Here is a 15583-nt window from a genome sequence, read left to right on the forward strand (position 1 = left end):
GTAAGTCGAAATGTCGTGACTCGGAACCGCAATGCACTCTATTGCGGGACTGATCATCGTAAAGTCGAAACCACTAGTTGTTAGTCGAATCAGGGTGTCAATTCAGAACGGTCGTAAGTGCCGTTCGTTGTAAGTTGAACGTGGTAAAGTTGAGGCCTGCCTGTATTCTGTAGAACTGCAGGAGTGGGGGCTGTCCCAAGATGCAGAACTCCTGCAGACGGCCAGCGGCATCCTCCTTGTTCACTCTCTTACCCTTAGAGCTCTTTGCAACATTATTTTTTGACTTATTCAAATGAAAAGTCAGGGAAAGTCACAAACCCCAGGAGCCATGTGAATCCCAGCGAGAGGCAGCTGGCTCCATGGTCCAGGGGAAACGTGTAAGGTAGCAGTTTGGAAATGTGTGTATTTTTCTTACCCCCGTCAGTGGCCAGGCCTAGGGTGGGAGCCAGAGTCTTACTAGTTCTAACCGCTGCATCTCCCTATGACCTTGGGAGCATACCAGTGTCCTATCTCATGGGGCGGGGAGGATTAGCTGACTGGCTTGTGCCGTGCTAAGCATTTACTGATCTTCTCTGGGAACTTTTGTGGTTCAGGTCCCAAGACTCGGACCCCAAACTGGCCTCATTGCGGCTGCTGAATTCCTATTGCTTCGACCCAGCCAGGCATGTTTTCCAGCAGCAGTTCCCGTGGAAGGTTATTTGAGAGTTGTATGACGTCCTACACACCAGGGTTGTTTGGTGCTACTGTGCACGCCATCTGCTGGCTGAAACTATTAGGTGTCGTCTAAGTGTCTGTTCTCGAGGGTCACTGGTGACCCCAGTCATCTCAGTGGGGCTGTCAGTCTGTCTGTCTGCGACTCAGCAAGACGTCAGTTCAGCAGGGACTCTGTGACAGCACTGGGGGGAGGGTCTTTAAATTAAAAATGCTTCTGCAAAAAGGGAACAGTAACGAGGTGGCACTTTGCATCCCCCCAGAGCCAGACATGGCATCGGGAGGAGATGGATCCCCTGCCTCCTCTCCATCTCACAAGGACCTGCTTCCTGTTAGCAACACAGAGGTGCTGACTCCTGGAATGGCGGGGGTGGGGGGAAATGGAGGCCTTGTCTGGGTTACCCCAGTGCAAACCCCAGCACATGCACCTGCCACCAGCGTGCTTCATGTCCCCCGTAGAGGACTGCACCACTCTCCCTACAGCCTTTGTCTTGGCAAGGCCCGAGAGCGCATTAAAATCCAAATCCTCACCTAGCGCCTTCCGCCACATTTGCTGTGTCCCGCGGCTCTAGTCTTTGTCCCAAACAAGCATTGGTTAAGCCAGAGCCACAGTCAAGATGAACCCTTTTCAGAGATAACAATACAACCACCCTGCTTACCAAGGAAATGCAAGAGCAAATCAGACGGAGAACCAGAAACTAGCAGCAGCGTGGAGAGTTCACGAGAAAGGAGCCCCAGGAGCAGTCCAAGCTTAGTGAGCCAGGAAAGGATGAAATTCTGCACGATAGCAAAAAATCTCCAGCCTTTTGCAGATTTGGTTTCACCTTCCTACGGATGCTGAGTGCTTGGATCACAACTTCTACAGGCAGCCTCTGGAAGTTGGTCTGAACCAACAAGTAATGGGGCCTCCTCTGTAACTGGTCTTCTGTGTATCAGTTACAGTGTAACGCAGAGCGTGCTGGATGGGCTGATAGCAAAGATCTGCCCTTTCTTGTCCCAACAAACTTCAGATGATCTCCTCCTCCTCCCACCTCGCCTCCACATTTCATGTTTCCTGTACTTAACCCATCCAGCTGCAGCTTAAACAGGCTGCGTGCAGCTGGGAACTCCACTCTGGAAGTGACTCCTGAAGGCTCTCACAGTCTCCTCTGCCTTTGTGGCTGCAGCAACATGAACCTGAAAACTGTCCTCATCCTCTTGGTTCTGGCACTAGCCACAATTTTCGCTCTGGTTTGTGTGTTGCTGACGAGAGGAGTGAAACCAGCCAGCTGTGAGCCGCAGACCCTGAGCACCCTGCAGGGAAACCACAGTGACCAGAGCCTGGTCTTTGCTGATCTGACACCAGAAGAAATGGTGCAAGTGGTGAGGTACCTGCAGAGCAGCCTTGGGGTGCCACTGGTGGACGCCTATAATGCAAACCCCTCTGATAACTGCATTTATTACATCGATGTGCAGCTCCCCACCAAGGCAGAGGTGCTGGGGTTCTTGGATCGTGGGGGAAAGCGACCCTCCCGGCAGGCGCTGGCTGTGGTGTATTTTGGAAACCAGCCAGATCCAAATGTCACGGAGTATGTGGTGGGTCCCCTGCCAACACCAACAACTCACCAGGACATCACGGTGCAGAAGTATGGAGGGAAGCTGCCGTACCACCGCAGACCGGTGCTGGGGAAGGAGTATGAGCAGATTGAAATCTTCTTACGGAAGGAGGCATTCTCAACAGCCCCTACCTTTCTGAGTCAAGTATTGGATTATGATGGGACCAATTTTGCATCACTAACCTCAGCCCCCCGGGGGTTCCAGTCTGGAGACCGCAACACCTGGTTTATTCTGTTCCACAACGTGAGTGGCTTCTTCCTGCACCCGGTGGGGCTGGAGGTGCTGGTTGATCACAGCAGCCTGGACGTTTCCCAGTGGAGGGTGAGCAAAGTGTTCTTTAACGGCCAGTACTACGGGGACTTGGTGCAGCTGGAGAGGGAGTTCAAGCAGGGCCATGTCAAAGTGGACCCAGTTAAGAGAGCCCCACCCGACGGGGGATTCTCTTCCATGCAGCCCCGAGCAGCTCCCAGGGCCCCGTTCCCCCTGCAGTACGAGCCTCATGGGCCCCGCTACAGTGTCCAAAACAACCAAGTTGTCTCCCGGGCCTGGAGCTTTGCCTTTGGGGTGAACGTGAACACGGGGATGCGTCTCTTTGACATCAGATTTAAGGGGGAGAGGATTGTCTATGAAATCAGTGTCCAGGATGCTATATCTGTCTATGGGTCCAACTGTCCTGGAGGGATGTCAACCAGGTACATGGATGGGAGCTTTGGCATCGGGAGATTCACGTACCCGTTAGTCCGGGGGGTTGATTGCCCCTATTCAGCTACGTACGTAGACACATGCTACTTAATTGAAACCCAGACACCTGAAAAGCATAAAAACTCCATCTGCATTTTTGAGGAGAACACTGGGTCTCCTCTGAGGCGCCATTACTCCAACTTGCAGTCCCTGTACTATGGGGGGCTGACCAACTCTGCTCTGGTCCTTCGGTCCATTGCCACTCTGGGCAACTATGACTATGTCTGGGACTTCCTCTTCTACGAGAACGGAGCTATCGAGGCCAAAGTCCATGCCACAGGCTACATGACTTCATCCTTTCTCTATGGTGACGGTCTGGACTATGGCAATAAGGTTGGGGATCACACCCTGGGGACGATACACACCCATTCCATCCATTATAAAGTGGACTTGGACGTTGGAGGTAGGTCTCGGTGTAACTTTCCTTTCTAGTTCTGTGCCCATCCTTTTAGTATCTCAGCATCTCCCAGGCACATTTACATTTGCAAAATTAGGTTTCTCATGGACTCTGCTGCTTTTCTCCTTCTGCTGGTATCAGAGGGACCTGCCTGGCATATGCCCCAGCAATAGGGTTTCTCTGTCTCTGCCCCTTCTTGTGTCCTCACTCTGGTTGTGGTGGGGAAGCGTTAACTTGCTCTGCTGCTGGTCAGACTCCTTAATAGCTGTATAACCGCTCTGATCAATAGCGAAGTGAGAGAATGGAGCCCTGAGCGGGCCTGAGAAGCAAAGGCAAGGCGGGGGAATACTGGTCATTTTACAGATTTCCAGGGGTGAAGGAAATGAAGTTAAGGAATCTCTATTCGTCAAAATCTGATGAAGTGAGCTGTGGCTCACGAAAGCTCATGCTCAAATAAATTGGTTAGTCTCTAAGGTGCCACAAGTACTCCTTTTCTTTTTCCGATAAACAGTGAAGAGTTCTAGAGACCCCCCATTGAACGTGTGTGTTTCATTTGTAAATCAATAAGGGGCATCCCAGAATTGCTCTGGTCTAATTCCTGGTGTTTGTGCATTAGCTTCCTCGATGGAGATGTCTGCTCTCCGCTCTCTAATGCCTTTTGCTTGGGGGATGGGCCACGTAGGCTGACAGGTTGCAGGGACAGGCTCTTTACCTCCCAAGATGTGCCTGCTTGGGACCCATGTGGATAAGACCCATGTATTGTGATCTTCTAGCTGTTTTGTTTCCTTTCTGTCCTAGGGCTGGTAACTCTCCCTTCTGGACCAGCTCTCGGCTTTCCCGCTTTGTGTTGTGTTTGACACACAGCGCCCGGGCCCCCGTTCCAATCCTAGGTGATCCCAAACGTAGTGTTAGGAAAGGGAAGACAGGAACAGGGTGTGCGTGTGTATGTGAGAGGTTACAGAGGTGTCTCGTCTACCCTCCTCCAGAGTAAAATCTCTCGCTCTGATCTCCTCTTTAGCTCTAGTCTACACTGGGCATTTTGAACATACTCTGGGTGGCACAAGGGCCAAAGCCCCAGTGAAAGATGCCGTAGGCGGTGGATCGACACCGTGGGCTGGGAGGGCAGCAGGGCTGCCGGTCAGAGAGCAAGGCCAGTCCCGTGGGCTGCAGGAAAAGTTGCACAGCCCAAGACTGACCATGGAGTGGGTGGACGCAGGTATAAAGGCAACATCCCCTCCCTTTCTGGATGAAATGGGAGGTCACGTCCCTGGATCCTCATCCACTGTGTGTTCCAGCCTGGAGGGTGCATGGGAAATCCAAGAGGCTTTTATGTAAAGAATCCTAATGGCAGGTGCAAGCGAGTCCCAGAGCCTTCGTGAGCGCAGAGCCCCAACAGCTGCAGTGAATGGGTCACGTTAGAATTCTCCTCTTGCCCAGGGGGCTGCCCACGGTAGCACAGGCCATTCACCCCCCAGCCCCCGGCCCCGAGAGCGCTGAAAGAAGGTGCTCAGATCTTTGTCTGCTGTTACAATACCCCTCTCCCATGTTAGCAGGCTGTGCGGCTCCCTCCCCCAGGTGGCTGTATTCTAATACCCACCATCCCCTAACGCTGTGAGAGGGATGCAGATACAGCAGTCTGCCTTCTGCTCTTGGGTACCTGTGGCTGACTCGCTGAAGTCAGGGCAGTGACATGAGTGTCACTGGCCCACTGTCTGGTTCGGTCCCGGCAGCACGTCTCTCAGCCAGCAGAGAGCAGCCTTAGCGCAACCAACAAGGTAAATCGTGCAGCAGACGAGATGCTGGCAGATCAGTTTCTAGCAGTCATAAGAACGCCCCGGGCTGGAACACTGGTGCTCCCCTTCTAGCAGTGAGGCTGCTCTGTGCAGGCTCAGTGAGAGGCACAGGACATGTACAAACTGGTTTTAAACAACGCCTCACGTTTCGCCCATTTCTCACAAGCCCTCTGGGATTTTGCTGAGGGTTGAAGCAGGCGCGGTGGGTATGGGGCGGGTTGGTTAAGAGGCCTGCATCATGCACAGTTGTCTGTCTATGCTCTGCACGTGACTTGCAAATGTCCATCAGATGAATAGGTTAGAAGTCTGCCCTACCAGCTCCTTTCAGCAATGGGCTGTGGCCTGAATTCTGGTAACAGCAGCCCCTGCACCCGTCCCAGCACCAAATGAACTGGAGTTCTGGGGCTCTGTAGAGAAAAGCTAGCCTGCTGACTACCAGCCACTGGATGGGGCAGAAAGGCTGAGAGCTCCTGGCAGTGGAGACATGAAGAGCGTCTGACTGACAAGAAGCTGCAGACGGGAGATACTCTAGGGCAAACTGCCGCAGTGAGCGTGCATAGCACTTACATTAGACCTTCAGTCATAGATCTTGAATTGCTTCACAGAGCTGGGTCAATCGTATCGTTCTCACTTAAATGGGGAAACTGAGGGGACAAGCTCACCAAGCAACTGGAGACAGAATCCAGGGCTCCTGCGTCCTGCCGCAGTGCCCAGGGTGATGACCCATGCTGACTTGCCCTAGACTCCATCAAGGTCCGTTCATTGGTTGCTGTTGGTTCAGCAGGGGACCACTAACCCAACAGCATTTCAATTTGTCCCGTGGGATTTCCAGCTGGAGAAAGTGGGAGCCAACTGTCCTTTCACAAGGAAATGGTCCTTGTCCAACATGGCATGATAAGATTTCTGGTAGGAAACAGGGAGAGGGAGGTTCTCCATTAGGAGTCTGTCTCATGGTTGCTTATTTCTGTTGCATTTCTCAGCCCAGGCTCATCCACATGCCCAGCTCCTGGTTCCTCAGGCCAAACGTGACCTTTTTAAGATTGGTGCCCTCCTGGTGAGATGCCATCTCTGCTGCTTGCCTAGTGGGGTTTTGGTCCATAGGCCAGCTTTCTTCAGGGGCAATAGCCCTGTGAGCCAGAGCGTTGCATGAACCTTTCCTTATTAAAGACAACAAACAAATGTCACCCACCAGGTGCTTGGCCATGCAGGTGTGGGGAGGCAAGGGAAGCACCTCAGGATGGAGGTAAATAATGCACTTCACTGGCTTTATCTTCTCTACCCAGAAAAAAACAACCAATGCAGCGGGTGGCTGGTCTCAGGAACTGGGATAAATCCCTGGAGCAGCAGTTCACAAACTAGGCAAGTCCTTGTTTCAGTGAAGCCCTTCCAGGAGTCCCAGTTGGGTGGGGGGATTGTAAAACCAACCCTAAGCAGGAGGCATCTGGCTCCTGGGCTGAGACAACGGCAATCTCCCCTGCAAGTGTAACCCAGTGGGGTGTATGTCACACATCTCCCTCCAAGCCTGATCTGCACATGTGTGTCTGTTGGAGCCCCAGCTCCTGAGCCTGGCTCTTCGGCTCACCCTATAGAGGCTCACGTTTTAGCTCTAGAGGTCCTCGGTTCAACGCCTGCTGGGGCAGCCATAAGCGTGCTAGCCATGATGCTGAAGGATCCGGATCCAGGTCCAGACTCGCAGGCAGCACTGTAGAATCCAAGGAGCAGGATTTAAAAACAGGATGATCCATATGGGGCAAGACACATTTCTTCCCAAGATGCCACAAGGAGTGGAAATTTGCTAGGAGCCCTTGGTCAGCTCTAAGGTGGTGACCCACCAGGCCTCCCCCAAATGTAGAGATGGCATTAACTCTTCTCACATCTGCAGAGCCCCCGGAATCCCACTGGCGTGGGGCTGAGGCTGCTGGGGCTCTGCCAGTCACTCTGGATCTCTCCGACAACCCTCAACTCTAGTTTGAGTTCCTGCCTTGTGCCATTCCGCACACTCCTTGGAAGCTGGCAGGGCCTTTGCCGAACTGTCCCAGGTCCTGTCTCGGTGCAGCCCTTCAGCAGGGAGAATCATCGTGTCAGAGCCCGAAACAGTGTTTGTGCCTTTCTGCAGGAATTGGGCTCACTCCTCCAGGCTCAGCTGCTGCTTGCTGTAAAGCAGATCCAAGGGTCACAAGAGCAGCTCCTTGGGGGAACAGGGCCCTGTGTGCTAGGCGGTGGACGAACACACAGTGACTAGACAGTCCCTGCCCTGAAGAGCTTACAGATGCGGTGGGGCACGTTCACCCTTCGAATGCCCCCCCTTGCGTCCATGTGTAATGGCTACAGAACCCTCGGTCCAGCGCTGCCGGCAGGCTGTCTGCTTCTCACCAGGTCTTCCATGGCCAAGACAGAGTTCAAGCCCCGTCCAGGGTAACCGGAAGGGCCAAGTGAAAAGCCAAACAAACCTGAATCATTCACCTGCCCCCTTGCGCTACTGAAGATTTCTGCTCTCGCTTACAAAGCCTATCTCAGCCCTGCCCCACCCTGGAGCCTACTCAGTTCCCTGGGGGTTTCTCTCCGTAGGAGAATCCTGCTTCCTCTGCAATCTCTCCCTGGATCTTGCCTCCTTTCCAGGGCCTGCCACAGGGCCCAGTTCTGTCCCCACAGCCTTCCTCAGTTTCCTTAGCAGGCCCTTCCCAGAGAGATGCGGGGGGACACACACTCCCTGCCTCCTCTCTCCTGGGCCTGCTCCCGTCAGCCGTGTCCAGCTCTGGTGAAGTAGTTCTCTGTAGCCGTGCTCAGCCGCTCCAACTCCATGACACCCGGCTGGGATCGCGAACTGCCCCTACTCGGCTACGTCGGGGCAAGGCTTGAGGGGTAACTGCTAGATCATGGCCAGGCTGAGCCCCGCTTGCCTTCAAGGGCCAGGTAGCCTGTGACTGTACGTTACATGGGGCATGTTTTTGCATGGATTACCTGTGTGCACCATGGAGCTCCCTGTCCTACCCCGCACAAAGGGCTTCATGTGGATGATGGTTGGGAAACTGCCCACGCAGCAGACGGGAGGGAGGGTAGCAGCTGGTCCCAGGGCTGGCTTGGGAGTGTGTTCCAGGGTTTGACTAATCTGTCCCACTGGACCGAGCATCTGTGAAGTCCTCATGGGGGCTGCACGGGCTCCCTTGACGTGAAGCTTGCTGTGTCAGGTTGCCCAGAGGATTCCCTGCCAGTAGCAGCCATGAAGCCGCCATGCCAGGGGCGATAGAGTTCATAGGAATTGCTGGAGAGAGCTACAGGCATAGTCTGTAGTGACTGATACAGTTGGGTCCCGCTGCACTTTCCTCCTGAGGCCGTAGCTGCTCTGAAATTATTTTCAATGAACGCCTCAATTAAACTCGCCTTGCCTAAGCAGAAGAAGCCAGAGCAACTCAAACTGAAAACCAGAGACTATAACCACCTTTTCCCGGCTCACAGAGTTTGGAAAGTTCCTGGGAATCCTTCTCGTGAGCATCTCCCTTATTCCCATGGGCCCTTATCAACGTTGTGTCCATGCACTGAATTTGTTAGTAGACTAGTCTTAGTTACTCCCATACAAATATTGCGGGAGCCTCTTGATTTACTGGCAGTGCAATGGAATCCACCCAGTTACTTGGGAGAGGCCCATGTCTGCCGTCCACCTTTCTTCAGCTGCATCTTGTGCTTCTTGAGCATTTTTTGCCTTGTACAACACTTAATCTATTCTTCACAGTAACTACCAAACGCAGTGTCTGTTCTGTGAAAGTCTGATCCAGTCCTATTTTTACAGATCTGTCTACAAGGTCTCCAAATGTTTTGGCCCCAGAGGACTTTCCTATGGCTTGTACCAAAGCTTATGCATCTAGCACAAGACAGCTTCTCCCACCAGGGTTAACTGTTGGCAGGCAGCGGACATCAGCTGTCAGTACCTCACCCAATATTGCCTTTGGGCCTGTTCTTAGACTGTCATTTGCCTGGGCTAATGCCAAAGGGATAGGCATTAACTCGTGTCGAAATCTGTTGCAAAGTCAGTCCTGCTGGCTTCACAAGGGCTGTGCTTTGTTGCTGAAAAACATGTCAGGCTTCAACTATGAAGGCTTTCTTTTGACTTCTTCCCCCACCTCATAGAGCCTGGAAAAAGTTCGAGCATTATTTCTTGGCAGTGGATCATGACTCTGTACGTGACCAGGCTCCCTCTCTCGTGTCATAAGCCGTTTCTCAGCAGAGCTGGCCACTTGCACTTTCCCTAGGCTCTCTGCATTCAGCACCATGCCCTGTGTGGCTTCGGCAGCTACATCTTTTGTTGCGATATTTTGCAATAAAGTTGGTGGTTCATCTCCAGAGAACACCTCAAACCTCTGAAGTGTTCGTAAGAATGAATCCTCAACTTCCCCGTCACATTGCTTCCTTGAGCCAGCTGGCCAGCCAAGCCAGCGTGGAACTTGGTTCTGCAGTCTGCTGTGATCTGGGCTCTCTGGTAAGACACTCTCTGCTGAGGACTGAGCAAGTCTTGGTGATGCCTGCAGTCCTTTCTTCCCTACCCCAGTAAGCCACTCCTGGCTCTGATCAGGGTCCACTTGGTTGAACATCTGACATGATCTCTTGACCACACAGTCTCCTTGCTGGAACTCTTTGACGACTTCAGCTGGTAGTTGATGCATTTCTGCACTGTAGGTCGCACGCCTACCTTGCACAGTTTGCGTGGTCACAGCTCACAAAGAATAGCACTATTCAAATTCACATTTGAAGGTGGAGAGCTGCAGCTCTCAATTTCCTTCTCTCTGTGCATAGTTGAACATGAGCAGTAGGGACACCATTTTCATGTACTGACATCAAAACCTGAAGTTCACCCCCTACCTTCACCTTTGCTGGTCAAAAATGTAGAGGTGAAATTTTTTGAAAGCTTATATGAGTTTACCATAAGAATGTGACCGATGGGCTTTCACAATTTGCTCTTCAAGATCTTGATCATGCGTTGCTATAAAGTCCAATAGTTGTGGAAGAAGCGGGCACCACAGTGCTAGAAATGGCAGTCTGTGAGCCAGTATTACCCTGGCATATGTCTTATGATTCACAGCTTGTTCTGTTGCGTTTGGGCCAAGAACTCTTTCAGTCCAAACATCTGCTAGCCCTAAGCCTGTGTGTGTCAGACTATATGTTTTTTTGGAAGCTCACTGAGATATGGAGGCCTCCCAGTCGTGGAATAAGCCACTCTTACTTAATTTTTTGTACAGTACATCAGAAGCAGGAACCATGCCAAACAGTCCATGGGGCCACTGAATGAGTGAGGTGCAAAAGGAGAACTCAAGAATACAAAATTTGTATCCGCATCCGATCTGTAGAAATGGTCTGTGCCTGCGGATATCTGCAGATATAAAGCGGATATCCATGGATAGGCAGGGCTCTAGTTGTGGAGGAGAACCCCACGCCCGAGCCATTCTTTTTAGGTGACAAAGCTGAAGAACTGTTCCAAACTGAGGTGTCAATAGAGATGGATTCTGAACAAATTGATAATACTGTTTAGTTTAAGTCACCAGGACCAGATGGTATTCACCCAAGAGTTCTGGAGAGACTCAAATACAAAATTGTGGAACTACTAACTGGTATGCAACCTATTGCTTAAATCAGCCTCTGTACCAGATGACTGGTGGTGGTGGGGGGGGGGGTCACTAATGTAATGCCTACTTTAAAAAAGGCTCCAGAGGAGATCATGGCAATTACAGGGTGGTGAGCCTAACAGCAGTACCAGAAAATTGGTTGAAATTATAGTAAAGAACAGAATTATAAGATGAACATGATTTGTTGGGGAAGAATCAACACGGCTTTTGTGAAGGGAAATCATGCCTCACCAATCTATTAGAATTCTCTGAGAGAGTCAACAAGCATGTAGCAAGGGTCATCCAGTGGATATAGTGTACTTGGCCTTTCAGAAAGCCTTTGATAAGGTCACTCGCCAAAGGCTCTTAAGCAAACTAAGCAGTCATGGGATGAGAGGATCTTCCCTCTTATCCCATGAATCAGTAATTGGTTAAAAGATAGGAAATGAAGGGTAGGAATAAATGGTCAGCTTTTCAGAATGGAGAGGGGTAAATAGTGGTGTCCCCCAGGGATCTGTACTGGGACTTGTGCTGTTCAACGTATTCATAAATTATCTGGAAAACAGGGTGAACAGTGAGGTGGCAAAATTTGCAGACAATACAAAATTAATCCAGTCCAAAGCTGACTGTGAAGAGTTACAAAGGGATCTCACAAAACTAGACAACTGGGCAACAAAATGGCAGATGAAATACTTTGCACTTAGCAGCATTGAAATGGACACTGGAAAATATGATCCCAGCTATACATACAAAATGACGGGGTGTAAATTAGCCGTTACCGCTCAAGAAAGAGACCTTGGAGTCATCGTTGATAATGCCCTGAAAACATCTGCTCTATGGACAGCGACAGTCAAAAAAGGGAACAGAAGGTTAGAACCATTAGGAAAGGGACGGATAATACGATAGAAAATATCATAATGTCACTCTGTAAATCCCTGGAATTCACATATGACAAAAGCCGCCCTCCCCTCCCCAACCCTTACCGCTCAGACTCATTCCCTGCAAGGCCCTGAATTATATGGACTCGCTCAGTTCTTGAGAGGAGCTGCTCACTCCCCCGGTCATTTTGCAAGTTCACCTTCTCTTCTAGGAAGCTGCAAAATCGTGAGCAGAAATATTCCACTTGGTCAGTCATGATGGTTTTCACCCTGTGGTGCATGGACACAGACTATGGGATCTGCACCGCCACTGGAAATTGTTTAGGGGTCTGCAAATGAAAAAAGGTTGAAAACCCCTGATCTATTGTACATGTATAGCTGTGTTGTCATCTGGGGAGAATTCACCAATCTGCAGGGGCTAGCACAAGGGTTATGCACCTCTTAGGCTCTACTTAACCCTCTGCACAGGGTGGGAGCCAGATGATGGGGTCAGTCACATCTCATTGCAGCTCAGCCACTCATCACAACTGCAGTCATTGCTGAGAAGGACTTAGCCACACGTTTGGCATGAGATTGCTTGTTGGGCACAGAGCTGCAGAAGTGGAGATAACACCATGCAGAACCCACGCTGTTCAGAGCCTCTGGGACGGGGTGAAGGTGAGGATGCATATGCTGTCTAGGGAGCCCAGGAAGTGATTTCTCAGTGGTATTTCCCTTTGCCTTTTAGGGACGTATAATACTCTGGTGGCCCATGACATGGCATTCGAGTCTGTGCAGGCTCCTTGGAGTCCAGAGCACCAGATACAGCGCCCACGACTCACCAAGACAGTCCTGGACACAGAGGACAAGGCTGCATTCCGGCTCCATTCCAACATGCCCAGATACATCTATTTTGCAGCCAACAGTGAAAATAAGTGGGGCCACCAGCGTGGCTACAGGATCCAGATTGTTAGCTTCACCGGGGAACATCTACCAGAAACCAGTTTGATGGAGCGAGCTATCAGCTGGGGGAGGTAAGCAGCTTTCATCTAGATGTTCCCACATAATTTATGATGATGCATAAGTCACCTGTGGATGCCTAGGTGTCCAGTGGCTGCTTGGTTCAGGTACTCATAGAACGGACATGGGCAAAGGCTCTTGTACGCCGTAATGAAAGTGTCACATTCCCTCTTACCAATCACTGGGAGTTATGCTGAAAGCTAAGATTTTGTCATGGTTATTTTTAGTAAAAGTCATGGACAGGTCATGGGCAATAAACAAAAATTCACAGAAGCCGTGACCTGTCTGTGACGTTTGTTGCTACGGCTCCCTGGTTTCCCCCACCACCATGGTGGCTGGGAGCTGTGGGGTTCCCCCTCCACCCACAGCTGCTGGGAAATGCAGGGTGACCATATTTCCCCAAGAGAAAACCGGACACCCCAGCCGCTTGCCTGAGGCGTCCCACCTCCCGCATGAGGCTGTTGCCCGTCGCTGGAACCCTGAGGAGGGCCCACTCAGGAGTCTGTCACCTGTTGCTGGAACCCTGCCAGGGCCCCACTGGCTGTCAGCTCCAGAGTCCTGCAGCCCCTGGGGCTGAAGCAGACAATATCAGAAATCTCTGGAAGTCACGTACTTCGTGACATAAACGTAGCCTTAGTTATGCCCTATCAGCTGTTTGCCCACTCCTTGGAGTTTAAAGCCGAACCTCTGTTGCCACCTTGATTGAATTTTCTTCTTCATCAGTTCATTTTGTCCCCTGCTGCCACACACTTCTTCCAGTCCACCTTAACTGTGGCCTGAAGCCCCCGCTCTTTTCCCAGTCCTGCCTCACCCCTTGGCCATAGCTCAGCCAGTGTATCTCAGTCGTGACCTGCAGTACCCGCTATTCCAGCCCAGGTCACACCCACTCCCCTTCTGCTGATGCACCTTGCTGGCACCCTCTCTGGTGTTTCCTTAGTAGATCCTGACAGCTGGGCTGAATGTTGTGGTAATAATTTTGTGAGGCGTGCATTAGGATCGTAGACGCTTGAGATGGAAAAGATCCCTTACGTTATTTAGCCCATGCCCCGTCCACCCTGCCAGGTAGGGTCAGGGCAGAGTGTTCCCTGTAGTATATTTCTCCCAATCTGGTTTTAAATGTCCCTGTCCTGTGAAGCTGCCTTCTTTCTCTCCTCTCTTTAGGTACAAACTGGCTGTCACCAAACGAAAAGAGGAGGAACCAACCAGTAGCAGCATCTACAACCAGAACGACCCCTGGACTCCCACTGTGGCTTTTGCTGATTTCATAAACAATGAGAGCATCGTAACCGAGGTGAGTTCGGTTCTCTTTGTGCTGGGGCCACGTATTACAGCGTGCTGAGTATTATCAGTCTTAAAGCTATCCACAGCCCAGGACCCACACAGACAAGCCCCGTTCTTTTGCTCAGGGCTCAGACAGACATTGCTAACAGGATTCTTGGTTTCTGTGGGACAAAAGGAAAACCTTGGGGAAGGAGAATTAACTCACTGCACTCCATGTTTCCCCTCTTCTAAGTTGGCACCTGTTACAAGAAAGCACAAGCCCTTTGCCCTTGTGAAGTCCCTACGACTGAGTCGTGTGTAGAGTGAATGAGCAGAGCTGGTCAGGACAGTCTGAAAAATCTGCAATTGCCCCAAACAAATGGGGAAAAAATGTCAGGAAAATGTTTCCATTGTCCAAGCCGCTCTCCTAGAGAGGGAGCCCGGCAGGTGGCATTTGCTGGCTTTGGCCCAGGTGACGTTACTGGTCTGCCCTGTATGTGCTCCCAAATGGATGTTCTCCTGAAATAACCAAATTATCTGACGTTGTCTCCCTTCCCCAGGACTTGGTTGCCTGGATAACAACTGGTTTCCTTCACATCCCACATGCCGAGGATATTCCCAACACAGTGACGGTGGGAAATGGAGTCAGCATTCTCCTGAGACCCTACAATTATTATGACACAGACCCTTCCATATATTCACCTGATGGCGTCTTTTTCAGCAGTGAGCAGGACTCTAGTGTATGTGAAGTCAATCATATTGCCTGCCTGTCCAAAACTGCCTCATGTTTACCAGTCCTCCCTCCATTCACCTATGACGGCTTCCAAAATCTGACGAGACTGTAAGAGTTATGGGCTGCGGGGTCTCTGTGTGGCAGAAGAAAGGAATATGGTGCCCCAGAATGACTACTCTGCCCAGAAGACCCATTTGCATGACGGAGATCGGTCTTAAAATCCATTTCTAATTACTATGTTTATCTTTTGATAAAGTGACATCACCATTATCACTGCTTACAAGGGCTGTATCTAAGAGTTGTGGGCTGCAGGGTCTTTATGTGGTAGGAGAAATGAATCTGATGCACCCGAGTGACCACTCTGCCGGAAAAAATCTATTTTAATAATGGAGCTCTGTCTTCAAGTCCATCTCTTGATGATGTTGCGTAGCTTTTTATATAATAACTTCACTACTGCAAGAGGCTGTATCTTTAAAGGGAAACATAACATTCTCGGTGCACCGTCAGGTTAGAATTTGCATTAGTCTTTTTTAGAATAACTTGTTTAAATCCAGTCTGTCGCATGGAGGGAGGCAGGGAGAAGGAGAGTGAATTCTGTTCCTCCGATAACAGTAATAAATGCTGAGTAGTAACTAGCTCAGGTGAAAATAATGAAGCTTGATGTTGGTCCAAAGTTATCTCAAATGCCTTATTCCTAAACCGTTGCAGCTGTGTGGCACGGCCTGTGTCCACGAAGGCTGAAGGGGCGAAGAGTCTTGGCATAAGCACATGTGACTAGATAGCCGCCCTGGGTCAAACTAATGGTCCATCTCGGTCAGGATCCTGTTTTCTGACAATGGCCATTCAGAGGGAATGAACAGAGCAGGGCAGTCACTGAGTGA

At 50.8% G+C, this 15583-nt stretch overlaps 1 protein-coding gene across 1 annotated transcript; it reads left to right on the top strand.

The window, feature by feature from the left end:
* The first annotated feature begins 1757 nt into the window (after window positions 1-1757).
* Window positions 1758-15353, top strand: LOC142068272 (amine oxidase [copper-containing] 2-like). Its single transcript, XM_048829962.2, has 4 exons — window positions 1758-3451; window positions 12438-12723; window positions 13871-14000; window positions 14530-15353. The coding sequence occupies exons 1-4, from the start codon at window positions 1759-1761 to the stop codon at window positions 14812-14814; spliced, it is 2394 nt and encodes a 797-aa protein (XP_048685919.2). The 5' UTR covers window position 1758; the 3' UTR covers window positions 14815-15353.
* The last annotated feature ends 230 nt before the right edge of the window (window positions 15354-15583 follow it).

This window comes from Caretta caretta, chromosome 27, assembly GCF_965140235.1.
Source record: "Caretta caretta isolate rCarCar2 chromosome 27, rCarCar1.hap1, whole genome shotgun sequence".
In the NCBI taxonomy this organism is placed as follows: domain Eukaryota; kingdom Metazoa; phylum Chordata; order Testudines; family Cheloniidae; genus Caretta; species Caretta caretta.

Excerpts from the sequence above, each read along its gene's own strand:
- LOC142068272 (XM_048829962.2), top strand. The coding sequence starts at position 1,759 with ATGTTTCCTGTACTTAACCCATCCAGCTGCAGCTTAAACAGGCTGCGT. Across the intron at positions 3,452-12,437 it reads AGTGGACTTGGACGTTGGAG|GGACGTATAATACTCTGGTG; the intron begins GTAGGTCTCGGT and ends TTTGCCTTTTAG. Across the intron at positions 12,724-13,870 it reads CGAGCTATCAGCTGGGGGAG|GTACAAACTGGCTGTCACCA; the intron begins GTAAGCAGCTTT and ends TCCTCTCTTTAG.